This window comes from Puma concolor, chromosome A2 (assembly GCF_028749965.1).
Source record: "Puma concolor isolate L17-30 chromosome A2, mPumCon1.1.hap2, whole genome shotgun sequence".
NCBI classification, from domain to species: domain Eukaryota; kingdom Metazoa; phylum Chordata; class Mammalia; order Carnivora; family Felidae; genus Puma; species Puma concolor.
The window spans coordinates 69,064,745-69,082,377 of record NC_141668.1 but is presented as its reverse complement, the minus strand read 5'-3'; the positions used below and the strand labels follow the sequence as shown (position 1 = coordinate 69,082,377).

Sequence of the window (17,633 nt, the reverse complement as noted above, 5' to 3'; positions counted from 1 at the left end):
TACAGGAATGTCAGAGCTGATCAGGACACTGGAACTGACTTCAACAAAGATGGAGAGAGGAAAACTGGCCCACACTCTCATTACATCCCTCCTGGACTCTAGGAGGTTGGATGGTTGACATATCATGGAATCCCTTAAGACCCCACCCCATTTCTCCTCCCTCCTGACTTAATCTGGAGGATTACCGGCATATATATAGTCCATATTTAGGGAAACGGTCAGCGTTCACAGTGGGACAAGATGGTGGAATAACATAAACTCCTGGTCTATGCCATGAACCTGAAAGACCAAAGCCAAGAAGCCACGCTTCCAGATTCACCCATTCAATCAATAGACATTTGTAGTTGAGAGAAAGCAATGAAGTCTCCGAAGGAGCCAGAGATTCTTTGCAATGCAGAGCCAGCTGAGTCACAGTGAGGACTGCAGAGAAACTGCAGGAGGCTGCCCGGGTGCCCACGGGGAGTGAGCCCATCAGGTTTTCATGTTTCCCAGGACCAAGGCTGCCATGGCAACAGCCCTATATGGTCCCAGAGCTTCAGGAAAGGCAGGAAGAGAGGGTTACCAGAAGGTCACACTCTTTCATATGGAAAATCAGGAGAATACATAGGGGTATGGGAAGGGGAGGGCCCACATTCCTCATAGTCAGTGCACATCCAGTCTACAGATGGTAGACAGAGTGAGTCTTTGCTAATACCTCTCTGATCATGTCATCCTTCCCTGACTTTCAATTACTCTTAGGGTGAAGACTAAACTCATTACTGTGCACTACGTTAAGCCCAATTTATTCCATGTACTGCCCCTCCATACTCTCTGGAGTTCAGAGTGTGATTATTTTATAGCCTGTAAACTCTATGAGGACTAAATTCCTGTCTTTTCAGTCATCATTTTATATTGCACTTAACTTATTTGCCTGACACAGATGGTGTTCAATCAGTATTGGTTGGTTGGTTGGTTGGTTGGTTGATGAGTAACTGACTGAGACACAATATTTTGGCAACAGGGTCCTCTGGGTGGCTCAGTCAGTTAAATGTCTGATGCGGGATTTCGGCTCAAGTCATGATCTCATGGTTCCTGAGACTGAACCCCATGTAGGGCTCTGCCCTGATAGCACATAGCCAGCTTGGGATTCTCTCTCTCTCCCTCTCTCTCTCTCTCTCTCTCTGCCCCACCCCTTCACTCTCTTTCTCTCTCTCTCTCAAAACAAATAAATAAACTTAGAAAAATATTTTAGCAACAAAATTAGGTGGGTGTTGGAGCAAATACCTCTGTGATTGTAACCCAATCCCCATTTTCCCTGTGGTTGGGACAGTATGAGAGACGGGCATAGATCATACCCCAATGTTAAATGTTACCAGCGACAAGGGCTTCCATCAAAGACTTACCAGCAGAAGTGAGTTTTACTAATTCAAATGGGTTTTTAGAAAGAGGTGGGAAATGGGCCAACAAATGAACATAAATGATATTTTACTCACCACATAGCCCTAAAATAACTTGGAGGAACACCAGTTCCCTCCCTTTTTTCCATGATGGTATAACCCAGGGTCAGGAAAATGAGGTGGCAGTCCTGAGTAAAATAGGCTCGCCCTGTTGCCAACAGGATGCCAGGCAATCCAGTATGTCTAGAGAGGTTCTATGAGGCCACCGTGGTCAGGGTTCACTGCCAAGTAGTATCAGGCCACAGTCCTCAGAGTGTATCTCATTTCTGCTAGCCCTGGATATGTGACAGTTTTAATTTTGGTTCCTTCCCTATCGTGGTAGGCTTCACGGTATCAGAGATTCACTGGAGATGGACTTTGAACATAGCATAACGTGGAGGGCAGAATAAAAGATAAGTGGTGAGGAAGGCAGGGCACCTCAGTAGGGTTGGTGAGCACTACGTGCAACCCAGGCCACTCCTTGTTGAATAAGGAAGTATTTCCTGGATCATGAAAAAGAAAAACTGGCACCAGATTTAACACGGTGGCAATAAGGAACTAACGGCACATGTGAATGGAGCTCCTGTTGGCGGAAAGACCAGTGATCGAACGTGGCTTCATTGCTTAAACAAACCCATGCAAAGGTCTCTATAGAGCGTTACTATCTTTTAACCGTAGAATTTTAAGATTAAGTATGAGAGCGATGTTGTTTACAAGGAGCAGTTTTTTGCTGTATCTTCCAGTGCTAGTAAAATATCAGCAACATGTTAACTGTCAGGCCTTCCTTTGGATACTCAGCCCCACAGACGAGCAACTGTTATTGAAAAGACCTGACATGGAAGCCCCAGACATTGGGAGAGAGATAGAAAGATTTAACACAGATTCAGTGAGTTTTGCTTCTGACAAACCTCACTCTTTACACAGGAGTAGGCAGTTTATTTTCTCAACACTGGATTTCACAATTATTATCTTAAGCTCCCACTGTCTCCTACTTGCTAAGAAATTCTATTTGTTTTCTGTTTTTATTTTGTTGCCTTTTTTTTTTTTTGAGAGAGAGAGAGAGAGAGAGAGAGGGCACACAAGCAGGGAATGGGCAGAGGGAGAGGGAGAGAGAATCTTAAGCAGGCTCCACGCCTGCACAGAGCCCGATGCAGGGCTCAATCCCACAACTTTGGCATCATAACCTGAGTGGAAACCAGGAGTTGGGTGTTTAACCGACTGAGCCACCCAGGCATCCCAAGAAATCCTATTTGAAAAACAGTTTATTTTGAACGTTTCAATTTTTTTTTTTTTAAAATTTTTTTTTTTCAACGTTTATTTATTTTTGGGACAGAGAGAGACAGAGCATGAACGGGGGAGGGGCAGAGAGAGAGGGAGACACAGAATCGGAAACAGGCTCCAGGCTCTGAGCCATCAGCCCAGAGCCCGACGCGGGGCTCGAACCCACGGACCGTGAGATCGTGACCTGGCTGAAGTCGGACGCCTAACCGACTGCGCCACCCAGGCGCCCCGAACGTTTCAATTTTTAAGAGTCAATACCAACTATGCAGGGGATGAATTACTCAGTTTCAAAGTTTAACTGTGGTAAAAACAATAGAAGTTTTTTAGGGAGAAACTACAATGTGAATGAGTAAAAAACAAAAATTAAAAATAATAAGTGAACATAGGAGATGTAGAAAAGGAAATTGTTTGAAATTACATTGCAACCATTAGATGCCAAATTTTGTCTGCTGAGACATGGGGCACCCTGGGAGTTGCACCTTGCTGGATGGGCTTATTGCTGCTGAGACAGAAATACAGCAGAATATAGGTGGCTGTGGATTCCAATAACACAGACTCAGGGTTGAGAGCCACGGTTCTCACCCCAGATGCTCAGGAGAATCACCTGGGGGGCTTTTAAGCCCACAGTATCCAAGCACTACCCCGAGAGATTCAGATTTCATTCTTCTGGGGTAGGTTGTCAGTATTATTCATGAAGTTCCCCAGGCAGTTCCACTGTGAGCTAAGACTAGGAAATCTTAGGCTAAGAATGGAAGATACAGTTGAGGAAGGTAAGAGAGAGAGAGAGAACACACAGCTGGGCATAAATTCTCCACTCAGCTCAGAGATCAGCAAGAACAACAAACCTACTGTAACAAATTTCACCAAGCAATTTATGTAATGTCTAGTGTTCATGAAAACCAATGTACTTACACCATTTATACACTTCTGGATTGTGTCTCTAAAGTACTGGAGGTAATTTTACCCGCTAAGCTTATATTAAATTCATTTCATTATAGTCATGTTTTTATATTATCCATAACCTCTTTTCTCATCGTTCTGGCGAATTGAGAGATGACTCTCGTGCGATCACATCCACTTACTTTAATTCCTTGTAATCCGTAGCCAGGGGGGCCAGGAGGGCCAGGCAGGCCTTTCTGCCCAATATTTCCCTGTTGGAAGATGAAGAGAAACCAAAGAGAAACATGAGGAGATTTAGGAAGAAGCAATGTATCTCTGCTCTTGTCTTCCTTCTTCCTTCCTTCCTTCAGTCCTGTCAGGACCTGCATCTGTGCACCCCACAAGCTAGATCATATTTTTTTATAAAGCAGTGTTTTTCCAAAAATTTTAAGCCACAGAATCCTTTGTGAAAATCTTACACATAATCCAAATGTAAGTAAAGAGGCAGGGCAGGGCTGCTTGACCGAAGACGAGTGTTGTCCCAGTCACCTTGTCTGCTTGGGCTCCTCTGGTTGAACCTACCACCAACCCCTAGAACACCAGGGGTGTGAAGGCTGCTCACACATAATTCTGTGTAGCCTCCAATGTGTTGTTCCATTTCAACATGGAGTGCTATTCACCGGGCTTGCAGTGAAAGGTTCAGTGGATCAGTATCAAACTTTTTTTTTTTTAATTTTATTTACACCCAAATTAGTTAGCATATAGTGAAACAATGATTTCAGGAGTAGATTCCTTAATGCCCCTTACCCATTTAGCCCATCCCGCCTCCCACAACCCCTCCCGTAACCCTCAGTCTGTTCTCCATATTTATGAGTCTCTTCTGTTTTGTCCCCCTCCCTGTTTTTATATTATTTTTGTTTCCCTTCCTTTATGTTCATCTGTTTTGTCTCTTAAAGCCCTCATATGAGTGAAGTCATATGATATTTGTCTTTCTCTGACTGACTGATTTCACTTAGCATAACACCCTCCAGTTCCATCCATGTAGCTGCAAATGGCAAGATTTCATTCTTTTTGATTGCTGAGTGATACAGTATCGAACTTTTAAGAAAATATGCAAATGAAGCAGAAAGTGTAGCATTGCCCAGTGTGTGCATTCTGCAGCACAAGTTAACCCCACGCTTCTTGGGGAAAGTCTCCTGTGGTCAAATGAGATTGGAAAATGTTCTATCCCACCGTGTGTGCCTCTCCTTGGAGATCCCTAGTGCATACAGGCATACCTTGTTTTATCGTGCTTCGCTCTTGTGCTTCCCAGACACTGCATCTTTTACAGATTGAAGGCTTGTGGCAACCCTGTGTCAGGCAAGTCTACCCGTGCCATTATTGCAATAGCATTTGCTAACTTCCTGTCTCTGTCACGTTTTGGTAATTCTCACAATATTTCAAACTTTTTCATTATTATTATATTTGTTATGGTGATCTCTGATCAGTGATCTTTTTTTTAAGTTGATTTTTTTTTATCTTGGGGGGCAGGGGGAAGAACAAGCTAGGGAGGGGCAGAGAGAGAATCCCTAGCAGGATCTGTTCTGTCTCCCACTTATTAAGAAATTCTATTTGTTTTCTGAGAGAGAGAGCAGGCATGTGCATAAATGAGATGCAAAGAGAGAGGGAGAGAGAGCATGTGCATAAGCAAGGGGCAGAGAGAGAGAGGGAGAGAGAATCTTAAGCAGGCTCCACACACAATGCAGAGCCCAACACAGGGCTAGATCTCAGGACCATGAGCTCATGACCTGAGCTGAAATCAAAAATCAGAGGCTTAACCGACTGAACCATTGAGGTGCCCCTGATCAGTGATCTTTGGTGTTACTATCATAATTCATGGGGGGGGGGGGGGAGGACACGAACCACACCCGTATAAGACAGCGAACTTAATCTATAAACGTTGTATGTGTTCTGACTGCTCCAGCAATGGGGACATTCTCCTGTCTCTCTCCCTCTCCTCAGGCATCTCTATTCCCTGAGACACAAGAATATTAGGGGCTGATGCAGCTGGTGACCTGAAGTTGAAGCCAGTTATCATTTACCATTTTTAAAATCCTAGGGCTCTTAAGAATTATGCTAAATCCACTTGGCTTATGCTCTATAAGGAGAACAATAATGCCCGAATGACATCTGTTTGCAACACAGTTTACTGAATATTTCAAACCTACTGTTGAGGTTTCCTGCTGAGGAAAAAAAAAAAAAGAAAAAAGATCCCTTTCAAAATATTGACAGTGCTTGTGGTCACCCAAGAGCAACTGATGGAGACAGACAATGAAAGTTGTGTTGTGTTCATGCCTGCTAACACAACATCCATTCTGCAGCCCATGGATCAGGGAGTAATTTTGACTTTTAAGTCTTATTTAAGAAATACAGGGGTGCCTGGGTGGCTCAGTGAGTTAAGAGCCCGACTTCAGCTCAGGTCATGATCTTCCAGTGGATGGGTTCATGCCCACATCAGGCTCTGAGCCTGGAGCCTGCTTCAGATTCTGTGTCTCCTTCTCTCTCTGCCCCTCCCCCACTCATGCGCGTTCTCTCTTTCTCTCTCTCTCTCAAAAATAAATAAACATTAAAAAAAAAAAAGAAGAAATACATTTTGTGGAGCACCTGGGTAGCTCAGTCAGTTAAGCATCTAACTTCAGCTCAGGTCATGGTCTCGGGATTCTTGAGTTTGAGGCCTGAGCCAGGCTCTGAGCTGACAATGCGGAGCTTTTTGGGATTCTCTCTCTCCCTCTCTTGCTGCACCTCCCCTGCTTGTGCTCTGTCTCTCTCTCAAAACAGATAAACATTAAAAAAAAAAAAAAAGGAAATACATTTTGTTGTAGGAAATGTGAAGAATTACTGAAATGAAAACAAAGAATTTAGAATATTGCATAAACTTAGTTGATAAAGCAGTGGCAGCATTTGAGAAGATGACTCCAATTTTGGAAGAAGATCTATTCTGGGTAAAATGCTATCTAACGCGTGCTACAAAGAAATCGTTTGTGAAAGGAAAAGTCAATCAATGTGGCTAACTTCATTGTTGTCTTATTTTAAGAAATTGTCACAACCTGCAGCAACCCCCACCTTCATCAGCCAGTGACCTTTAACATGGAATTAAGACCCTCTACCAGCAAAATGATTACAACTCACTGAAAGCTCAGAGGATGGTTAGCATCTTTAGCCATAAAGCATTTTTAATTAAGGTATATTCATTGGGCTTTTTTAGACATAATGCTATTGCACCCTTAATAGACTAGAAGATAATGGTTTTATATGCACTGGGAAGCCAAAAAATTCATTTGACTCTCTTTAGTGTGGTACTTGCTTTATTATGGTGGTCTGGAAATGAACCCTCAGTGTCTCCAAGGTATGCCTATATGAATATATTAAAGCCTCTAAAAAGTCCCACAATAGAGAGATTAGTTTGACTTTGCTTATTCCAGAAGTTCCCAAAGTAACATTTGATGGAATAAACTTTTGAGCAAGGCTGGATGAACATAAGTTACAGTACAAGTCAGTCTTTTTTTCTTTCCACTATAGGCAAAAGCTTTATTTATTTTCTGATTGTAAGAGGAACACCTGTTCACTTGAAGAAAATAACAAACAAAAACTAAAACTAAAAACAGAAATAAAGATAACAATGAAGAAGGAAAAATGGACCCCTCTTTCCACCACCCAGTGATAACAACTACTAACATCTTGGGTATGTCTTCATCCATATCAAGTGATCCATAAAGTTAAGAAATCGCCTACTGCCAGAATGAAGTTGATGGACAAAAAAGGATAAACTAAGAATCGTGGTAATTCTGGGATCCTCAGAAAAATCTTTGACTCATAGAGCCTTTTCCCTTTCCTCTCTGATAATGGGGCTCTCATTCATTTCTGTGCATCTTGGTCATGAATATACATGTTTGAAATTTGCATGTGTAATGAGAGGCTCCCTGACGCCCGTTTTCCCTATGAACATGCCTGATACTTTTTTATTTTAGTTTTTGAACAAATCAAAGAATTTTTTGTCGGGCATGTGAATCAATGGTTAAAACAGGGCTTCTGAGCCTCTGAACTCTTGCCATTTTGAGCTGCCTAATTCTTTGTGATGGGTGCTATCTTGTGTACAGTATGATGTTTAGCAGCATCCTGGGCCCCCAGTTACTACCTGCCAGTAGCACCCCTTCCCTGGTTGTGACACCCAAAAATGATCCCAGACATTGCCAAATGTCTCCTGGGGGCAGACCAGGAAGGCAAGAACTCCCTCATTGAAAAACACTTGATTAAGAGAATGAAAGATGAATAATCACCAAAATGGACTTGGAAAAAGAAAGAGGAATAGAAAACAGAGCAAAGGGATCCAGAGGCAGTTTCTTTCATGTTCTATGGGGGCAATAAATCTGGACCCTTGCACTGAGGCCCTAACAGAGTGGACTACGCACATATGTCACAATAGATACATTAGCAGGTGTTCTGTTAAAAGGCCAGCAGAGGCGCCTCCGACCAAAGTGAAGATGTGCTTCTTAAGGAGAGCACAGCCTTTAAGAAACCTGGAAATATTTTGAGCATTTTGCAACCACTTCCTAATTTCTTTGGGGGAAATAAATGGCTTTATGAAATTATGATCTATTTTACTGAAAGCTCACATAATATGAGAAACTGAGACTTTTCATCAGCAATCAAGAAAAAATAAGTCAACGCTAAAATAAACATTTGCTATGAAGTTAATGTTCACTTGGTACCTGACCTTCACACAGAGCACAGAATTTAAGACTCACCTTTGGCCCCTGGGTTCCTATGCCCCGAGGCCCAGAGGGACCTGGGGGGCCTCTGACACCAGGCTCTCCCTGAAAAGACACAATGAATGACAAGTCACTGATTAAAGTGAAGCTTTATGTGGTATATTTTATATAAAATGTCATATTTCATATTAACAATATTCCATATGAACTTTCATGTAAGAAAATATATTTTAAAACCCAAACCCTTGAATTTGAGATATTAATTGGGGCCTTTTCTATCAGCTCACTTCCCTATACTTGACAAAGGGAATGTTATCGCCCTTTGTTTTCACTTCTTATTGCCATTTATGCAATCTTCCAGCCAACTGATATGGGTACACTTCAAAGCAATCAAGTCAGTTAACTTGTGACAACATTCCTAGGTACTTTTTTTCAGAGCTCCCTTCTCTGGAATTGGAAGTGCCACCATTGTGAGTGGAGAGAGAAAGACGAGACGAGAATAAAAAGAAACCATTGAAAGGTAGAGCTCCAACCCGAACTAGTCCCTCCTGTTCTTTCATATAACAAAGATTATGCTACTTGGGGTACGGATGAACTTTGTGATACTTCTGCCCCAAGAGCAGTTGAGGCTCCAGGAAAATTCCTATAAAGTGTTTTCAGAGTCCCGGAAGTGTTTTAGAACAGGCAACTAGCCCAGAGAAAAGGTAGGGCTTAATTGGGGTAGGTCTGGCCCTGTGCCTAGACCCATGTGAGATGTGAATGATAGGAAGAAGCAGAGAAATGAAAATCTCTTCATCAAACCACCTTCTATGTACCCAGCACTGTGCTGTGCACGTTCACATATGCTAAGTGATGTAATTTAGTACTCGCGACAATTCTGCATCACAGTGATGACTAACTTACCTAACTTCTCTGAACCTCAGTAAATTCATCAGATACACAGAAAGTCATACTTACATTTCATGGGGAGACAGAGAAGTGAGACAAAGAATGTGAGTGTGTCTATCACAACTTCTAGCTGAGTAGGCACTTGGGAAATATTAACTCATTATTGCAGCTTTTGTCTTTAAAAAATTTTTAAGTGTTTATTTATTTTTGAGAGAGAGACAGAGTGTGAATAGGGAAGGGACAGAGACAGAAGGAGACACAGAATCCGAAGCAGGCTCCGGGCTCTGAGCTGTCTGCACAGAGCCCAGTGCGGGACTCAAACCCACAAACTGTGAGATCATGACCTGAGCTGAAGTCAGATGCTTAACCAACTGAGCCACCCAGGTGCTCCTCATTGCAGCTTTTATTAAAGAGGAAACTAAAGCTAGCCCAAAGCTGCACAGCTATTGAGAAGTAGGACTAGGAGGACAAGGAGAAGGAGGAACCCTCAGTTGCTGGTACAGCCACTTAGGAAAAGTTTGGTAGTTTCTTAAAAAGTTCAGCATCAATTTACCATAAGATCTAGTAATTTTACTCCTGCACCCAAGGGAAATGAAAACATATGTCCACACAAAGACTTACAAATGAATGCTTTTAGCAGAATCGTTCATAATAGCTACAAACTAGAAACCCTCTAAATGCCCATCAACTGATAAATGGATAGACAAAGCGTGGTATATTCCACAGTGAAAAGGAATGGACTACGGCTGTATGCTACAACAGGGATGAGCCTCAAAAGCATTAATCTCAATAAAAGAAGCCAGATATATGAGACCACACATTGCTTGACTCCATTTGTATGAAATGTCCAGAGAAGGAGAATCTATAGAGATAGAAAGCAAATCCATAATTGCCTGGGACCAGGAATAGGAACTAGGACAGGATTAACTGTAAATGGGCATAAGGGATTTTATTGAGAGGAAGAAAGTGTTCTAAAACTGATTTATGGTGAGGCCATACAACTCGCTAAATGTACTTTAAAAATCATTGAAAAATACACTTGGAATGGGTGAGTTCTGTGATATATAAAATATGCCTCAGTGAAATTATAAAGAAAAAAGGACAGAAACCAAAGCCAGGCTTTGAAGGTAAATCTCCCAAGCTCTTGTCCCAGGTTCGCTTTCATCCATGTTCTGTTAGGAGCTAAATACCTTATAGATTTCAACAGTGCAAAGATCATGGATTATAAGAAATGATGACATTGTTTATCTAGCAAAATAGCCCATCCTTATTTAAATTTACTCTCTATGTATAAATCCTAAAGTACTTCTAGAGAAAACAAGGCCTTAAAAGAATTAGAAAGCATTTACGCTTTATTTTATTACTGACTTAATTCTTTCAATCTCTCTTTTCATAATTACCTATTTTCCTTGTGCTTGCAGACCACTTTTATGATGTGGGTCTCCTGTTACCGTCTCTTCCACTTAGTTCTTAGCTGCTTTTGTGGTCACAGGTACTAATTCTCTAACACCTCTCTCCTTCTGCCTCCCAACTTTTGGGTCTTAATTGACCCCCAGACTCTCCCGGCTTAAATGATCTCTCCTGTCATCAAAAGCTCCAAGTAGAGAACATGAACATGTCCTATATCACATACATTTCTGCTGTCTCTCCTTTCCTAAGTATCTCTGATGTGCCTTTAGAGGCAGTATATGTAAGTTCGCTGGGGGAGGGTCTCCAGCTATACCTGACTCACACTCGCTGCATTTTGATACCCTCCAGCAAAACAGAACCCAGGTAAATATACTTCAGTAGATTTTACCCAAAATCATTCAACGTTTTATCAAAAATAATTGGGGCGCCTGGGTGGCTCAGTCGGTTGAGCGTCCGACTTCAGCTCAGGTCACGATCTCATGGTCTGCGAGTTCGAGCCCCGCGTCAGGCTCTGGGCTGATGGCTCAGAGCCTGGAGCCTGGTTCCGATTCTGTGTCTCCCTCTCTCTCTGACCCTCCCCCGTTCATGCTGTGTCTCTCTCTGTCTCAAAAATAAATAAACATTAAAAAAAATTAAAAATAAATAAAATAAATAATTGTCTTCTTTGCCTGGTTACTGTCAACTCCACCCCAGATACAATGGCTCCCTCTCTTGTGTTTCTATTCACCTCTCCCCTTCCATAGTGAGGTTGGAAAGCATATGGCTGCAACCTGTTATGCGATGGGGAGTACACAGCCCCACCTGGAAAGAATTCTGCTAAGAAAAACAGAACCTGTATTTGAGGAAGTCTCTAAATCTGAGGATGCAGAAACCAGAGGATGTTTCTGTACAACCAGAGGATGTAGAAACATGTAACACCATAAGAATAGCGTGGGATAGTTCAGTCTGTTAAGCATCTGACTTCCGCTCAGGTTGTGATCTCGCAGTCAGTGAGTTCAAGCCCCGCATCCAGCTCTGTGCGGACAGCTCGAAGACTGGAGCCTGCTTCAGATTCTGTAACTCCCTCTCTCTCTGCTCCTCCCCAGCTCGCTCTCATGCATGCGCGCTCTCTCTCTCAAAAATAAACATTAAAAAAAAAAAATAGCGAGGATGAGACCCTCAAGGACACAGAACTCATCTACACAGAAAGCCCAAGGAAAAAACAAAGGATGACTAACCTTTGATTAAAAGAGACTTACGAAGCATCTCAATCAAATGCAATGTGTGGACATCATTTGGATCCCAATTCAAACAAACCAACTGCAACAAATTTGTAAGACAAGCTGGTAAATTTGTTTTTTGTTTTTAATTTTTTTTAACGTTTATTTATTTTTGAGACAGAGAGAGACAGAGCATGAACGGGGGAGGGTCAGAGAGAGGGAGACACAGAATCTGAAACAGGCTCCAGGCTCTGAGCTGTCAGCACAGAGCCCGACGCGGGGCTCGAACTCACGGACCGTGAGGTCATGACCTGAGCCGAAGTCGGCTGCCTAACCGACTGAGCTACCCAGGCGCCCCTCAAGCTGGTAAATTTGAACACTGGATATTTGGTGATACTAAGAAATTATTAATATTGTTTAAGGTTTGTTAATGGTACTACAATTACGTTTTTAAAATTTTTTAATGTTTATTTTTGAGAGAGGGAGAGAGAGAGAGAGAGAGAGAGAGAGACAGAACATGAGTGTGGGAGGGGCAGAGAGCAAGATGGAGACACAGAATCTGAAGCAGGCTCCAGGCTCCAAGCTGTCAGCACAGAGCCTGAACTCACAAACGCGAGATCATGACCTGAGTCAAAGTCAGATGCTCAATCGACTGATCTACCCAGGCACCCCTACAGTTATGTTTTTAAAAACAGCTTTTAATTTGAGATACACATACTAAACCTTTATATGAGAGATGTGTGGGATAGGCTTCAAAGTAATGCAGCAGGAGAGGGGGAAGAAGATAATAGAAGATTGGCCACATACTGATAGTTGTTGAAGTGCAACAGGCAAATGGGAGTTCATTTTACTAGCCTTTCTACTTCTATATGTGCTTGATAATTTTCAGAATAAAATGTTTTTAATAGTATTTTTAAAATCCATCAACAATATCTGATAACAATCTCACCAGTGAAGGGGAGGAAAGGTTACTGTGATGTTCACCTTTAATGAGAAGAAGAATACAAGATTTTAAAGACAAAAATATGGCAAAGGGTAAAAGCACACAAGTGGATTCAGTATCATTAGAACGTACATGTCTTTGATGCATTCTTGGCATGTCCCAAATGTTATATGACTTTTAAAAATTAAGTATATGGAGGCAAGGTAGGAGATTTTTTTAACTGAGTAAATATTTCTTTTAAGAAAGAATTCAATACTCTACAATTTAATTCGTGGTATTTTGTGTGTGTGTGTGTGTGTGTGTGTGTGATGGTTTTGGTTAAAACTTCCTTCTCATTTAGTATTAGTCTCTCTCTCTCTCTCTCTCTCTCTCTCTCTCTCACACACACACACACACACACACGCACACACACACACACACACGCACACAGAGCCCAGATGTGAAAGCAAGGGGAAAAACAGTTGAAATTTGTTGTGCGTGTACTTTAGGCCAGCTTTGTCCACGTTTATTATTGCTACTCATTCTCTCTCTTACTCGGCTCTCCCTAACTCTCATCATGTAGGAGTGCCTGCAGGCTGAGTGCCGACCTTGTGAGCACCTTGTTGCTCTTTCTACCCTTGAACCTTGGCCAGTGAAGGTGTGATTCCCATGTCACCTGTGGTGCTTCAGTGTTTCCCTCAAACAAGCTGTCCATCTTTACTCATATAACTGTTGACATATAGCTATGTTTTACGTATCAAAATAATCTTTTGTAACCTTTTGACCTAGGTAAATATAATCTGAGATATGCATCTGATATATAGATAGTCTTCAAACCAAGTCTTACCATATTCTGCAGACGTTAGAGTTGGTCTGTAACATGGTATTAGGTAGGGTTGTTCCTTGGTGTTTCTGTGCCATACTTTTCAAGAGGTGGGAATATCAGGCACTTAATGAATTATGTGAATCCACAGAGACAGAGTCTCTCTACTATGGTGGGGTCTTGAAAATGTATTATGTCTTTTGCTCCTTGGGCCATGTGTCCATATGAGGCCACAGCAGTGGGTGAATGCATACAAGAAGACCATGGTCAAGACGGACTTCACCATTTGATAGCACCCCATCTGCCACAATGCAGCAAAAGTGGTACCTAAGAAGTACCACTTTCAGACGTGACATTTTCAGACATGCAGTTTTATTGTCAGTGGATGGTGTGACAATCACAAATAAAAGGAATTACAACAGGGACTCGCACAGCTGGACATGCAGGATCTGAGAGTTATTAGAACCTGCAGAGGGAGCCCTTGCATTAGGAGATAATAAATAGGCAAATTCTGGAGTTGCCATTTTTAACTATATCCATCAATTTCATAAGACTGCATAGCCTAAGCCCTATCCTTCCCCTTCCTCAACAAAACAAAACAAAAGAAAAAACAAAACAAAACAAATCGAAACTGTTTAGATTGCCCAGAGCTTCCCCTTGGCCCACAAAGAGAATTCTAGATTCAAGATACTCTTGCCATTTTCACAGGAAATGGCCAAGTTTAGAACTAACTACCTGCAGTACTTGTATATGTAATTTAACAATGATTCAGTGAAGGTTTTACATGGACCATAACCTTGTAGAATGGTTGAAAATCATTCATTGATTAATATCACAACTTTCACTTTTTAAAAGAAAGAAAAAGGAACCAAACACATTATCGCATTCATTCTTTTTCTCATTTCTCTTTGCTCTGGTTAACATTAAAATTATCATAATTAATAATAAAATTAATAACAATTGGCATTTATTAAATTTATTAGGTGGCAAGTACTCTTCATTCATTATCTGATCCTATCAACATCAACTTACTTCATTTTATAGACTAAGGAAGCTGAGACTTTCAGGTAAGAATACACAATTTCCCCAAAACCACATGGCCAGCAGCAATTCAAACCCAGGCCTAACTCCAGAGCCCATCTCTCATCTTGGCGGTGGCTGGAGCTAGATGCAAAACGCTAGCTAATGTCTCCATAGACTTTCTTCCAACCGCCATTAAATGCAAAGACATGGCTCTGTAGCTGTGAAAGGCGTTTCCTATACTCAGTTAATCACACTCTCTCAAGGAGAAGGAAGAAAGCATCCTCATTTCAAGATCCCTGACAGGCTCACACAACCTGTACAGGTACCCAGCTGCCTAAGGCCTCCCTCTTCATTTCCCCGCCGTTGCCGTTGCTCGGTTTTGTGGCTTAACCCCAATTTTGTACTTAGTCTCATTCCAGATCTTCTGCCTACACAATTCTTATTTTCTCCGTGTATCCCTACTGCAATATACTTGATTTGGCAGAGTAACACATGCTCTGACTACTACTACTACTTTAGTGTGTTACAGTTTATTAAAACGTTTTATAGACATTATTCCACTAATTTCTTAAACCATAGTTGAGGAAATTAAATGACTTGCTGAGGTCTCACAGCTAGTAGATAACAGAGGTTTCGAGTAGAGCAGTGAAAAGGAAACAATCTATTATACCTTCTATATTTTATAAGATTTAAATAAAATATTTGAGAAGACAGTGCTCTTAGAGACAAAGGAGCCCAGTTAGACTGCCCCCCCCCCACCCACATTTAGACAAGGCTTTAATCACTCACTGCCTCTCTCCTGGCTGTGCCACTTAGGTCCCTGTCACTCTTTGAGAGGATGGTAGAAGCAGGTTACAGTTGTTCTAAAAAGGATTTCATGCTTTTCTACTTGGGCACAATGAAAAGCAAACTGAATTCCCTATGAAAAGAATTCACTTCTTAAAAATTTTCCAAGGAACAGTACTCAAGATTCTCTTAAATGATGAAACCAGGAAATGATTGAGGTTTAAAATAAGGCACAAGTCTGGAGCACCTGGGTGGCTCAGTTGGTTGAGCATCTGATTCAATTTTGGCTCAGGTCATGATCTCATGGTTTGGTTCATGAGATCGAGCCTTGAGTTAGGCTCTGCACTGACAGCGTGGAGCCTGCTTGGCATTCTCTCTCTCTGCCCCTCCCGTGCTCGCTCTCTCTCTCTCAAAAAATAAATAAACTTTAAAAAATTAAGGCATAAGTCAAAGTGATGATTAGCAACTGCTTAATGTTTTTTCCTTTCTGGTTTTTAAATAAAATTAAGATGTACCTACTAAGGCACCAACTACCACAAACACAAGCACCACTCTGGAACGGATTATCTAATGAGCATAGGTACTGGTTTAGTGACTGCAATACCTCCCTTGTGGTTGCCAGGATGTCAATGGAAATTTTAGAGGTCTTATTCTAAGTTTATGAATACGCAGCCTGATACTGATAATGAGTATTGGTTATTGACTGGCCGTTGTCATAATACTCAGTCACTTCTCACTAACACCCTTTAATGTGAGAAGGGAGACAGCAACGATTACTAGCACAATTATCAGGGAGATGTGAAAATAATTAAGAAGGTGCTGGAGGGGCACCTGGGTAGCTCAGTCAGTTGGGCATCCACCTTCAGCTCAGGTCATGATCTCACGGCTTGTGAGTTTGAGCCCCGCATTGGGCTCTGTGCTGACAGCTCAGAGCCTGGAGCCTGCTTCAGATTCTGTCTTCATCTCTCTCTCTGCCCCTCCCCTTCTGGTTCTTTCTCTCTCTCAAATATAAATAAACATTAAAAATTAAAAAAAAAAAGAAGGTGCTGGAAAACAAGAACACAAATCATGATAACATTTCCTTTATCATACTTTCCTAGCTTTAAATTTCAAAATATTTAAGCTAATTTCAATTATTCCAGGTAATTTCTCTCCTAGAACTTTAATATTCACCCCAAAGCAGCAGTTTCTCAAAGTCCATGATAATTTAAAAATTTGCTTTAGGATCCAGGGAGGATCTTTCTTTTCTCAAAATCAACTCATCAGAGATGAACAAATGATTCCCCTATGCCAAGAATCTCATTGGAGAGAGAGTCTTTCTCATTTAGCTGAATTAGAAACCTTGAAAATAAAAATACTGATATTGTCCCTAATGACAGAATAGAAGGCTCTCTTGCACTGATATTCAATATACTTCCCACTGGGGGCACCCTCCTCTAGTCTGCATGATTGCAAATAGAAATGTGTTGATGGTGAGTTGGTTGGCTTATGTTAAGAGGATTTAGTGTGTGTCTCCAAGGCGGAAGGGAAGGATGTATGTGCTGCTGGGGAGAGCCATGCAGAGCCAGGAAAACAGCAAGGAGAGACAAAAGCAACTCTGCAGGTCACAAGACAGGCCGGAATGCAGTTCTGATTTTGAAGAACATGCATGGAACTGAATTGGGGGATAACCTGGAAAGGTCACCTCGTCAAGTTTTCCTGGTCTTGAATGTGACCTCTTTTGAAATCTAAAGGTCGGATTGCTTGGCATTTCAACTTGCTATGGCTCTGGCTTTAATTAGTCCTGTTTTTGAGCTGATTGCCCTGCCTGTCACAATTTTGCAGTCATATTATGGGAGGTGGGTTTCTTCAGCTCCAACTTGGAGTTACAGACCCTTAATTTCACTGTCATTAAGCCTGCATCCAAGGCCAGCCCTCCTTGTCAGAGACTGTTCAAGCTGGAGTTTCTTGTCCAGTCCATACCCACCAAGAGAATCTGCAAATTCCGAATGCATCTCTGTGTGAATCGCTCCTCTGTTCTGCCACTGCTTGTTGGTGGTGTGCACATATGTGAGCCATTGCAGAGAACAGAGGGACAATTCAAATGCTGGGAACATTTTTAGAATAATGATACTCGGTGGAATTTCACAGAGACTTGCGTTTTAATTTATGACTCTGGGCCACTTTTGTCAAATAAAGCGTGTATTTACAATATTCAAACATTTAAATCTTTGGAAAAATGTTTAACTCTTTTGGGTTTGGGTTTATGCGTCCCTTTAA

At 41.7% G+C, this 17,633-nt stretch overlaps 1 protein-coding gene across 1 annotated transcript in view; it reads right to left on the bottom strand.

Annotated features, from left to right (window-relative positions):
* COL28A1 (collagen type XXVIII alpha 1 chain) overlaps window positions 1–17,633 on the bottom strand; it is a 177,858-nt gene that overhangs the window by 61,649 nt on the left and 98,576 nt on the right. The window contains exons 26-27 of the mRNA XM_086695633.1: window positions 8,360–8,428; window positions 3,779–3,847 (exon numbers count right to left, since the gene is read on the bottom strand). Of these exons, the coding sequence (XP_086551759.1) occupies window positions 3,779–3,847; window positions 8,360–8,428 (138 nt within the window). The remainder of the gene's footprint in view (window positions 1–3,778; window positions 3,848–8,359; window positions 8,429–17,633) is intronic.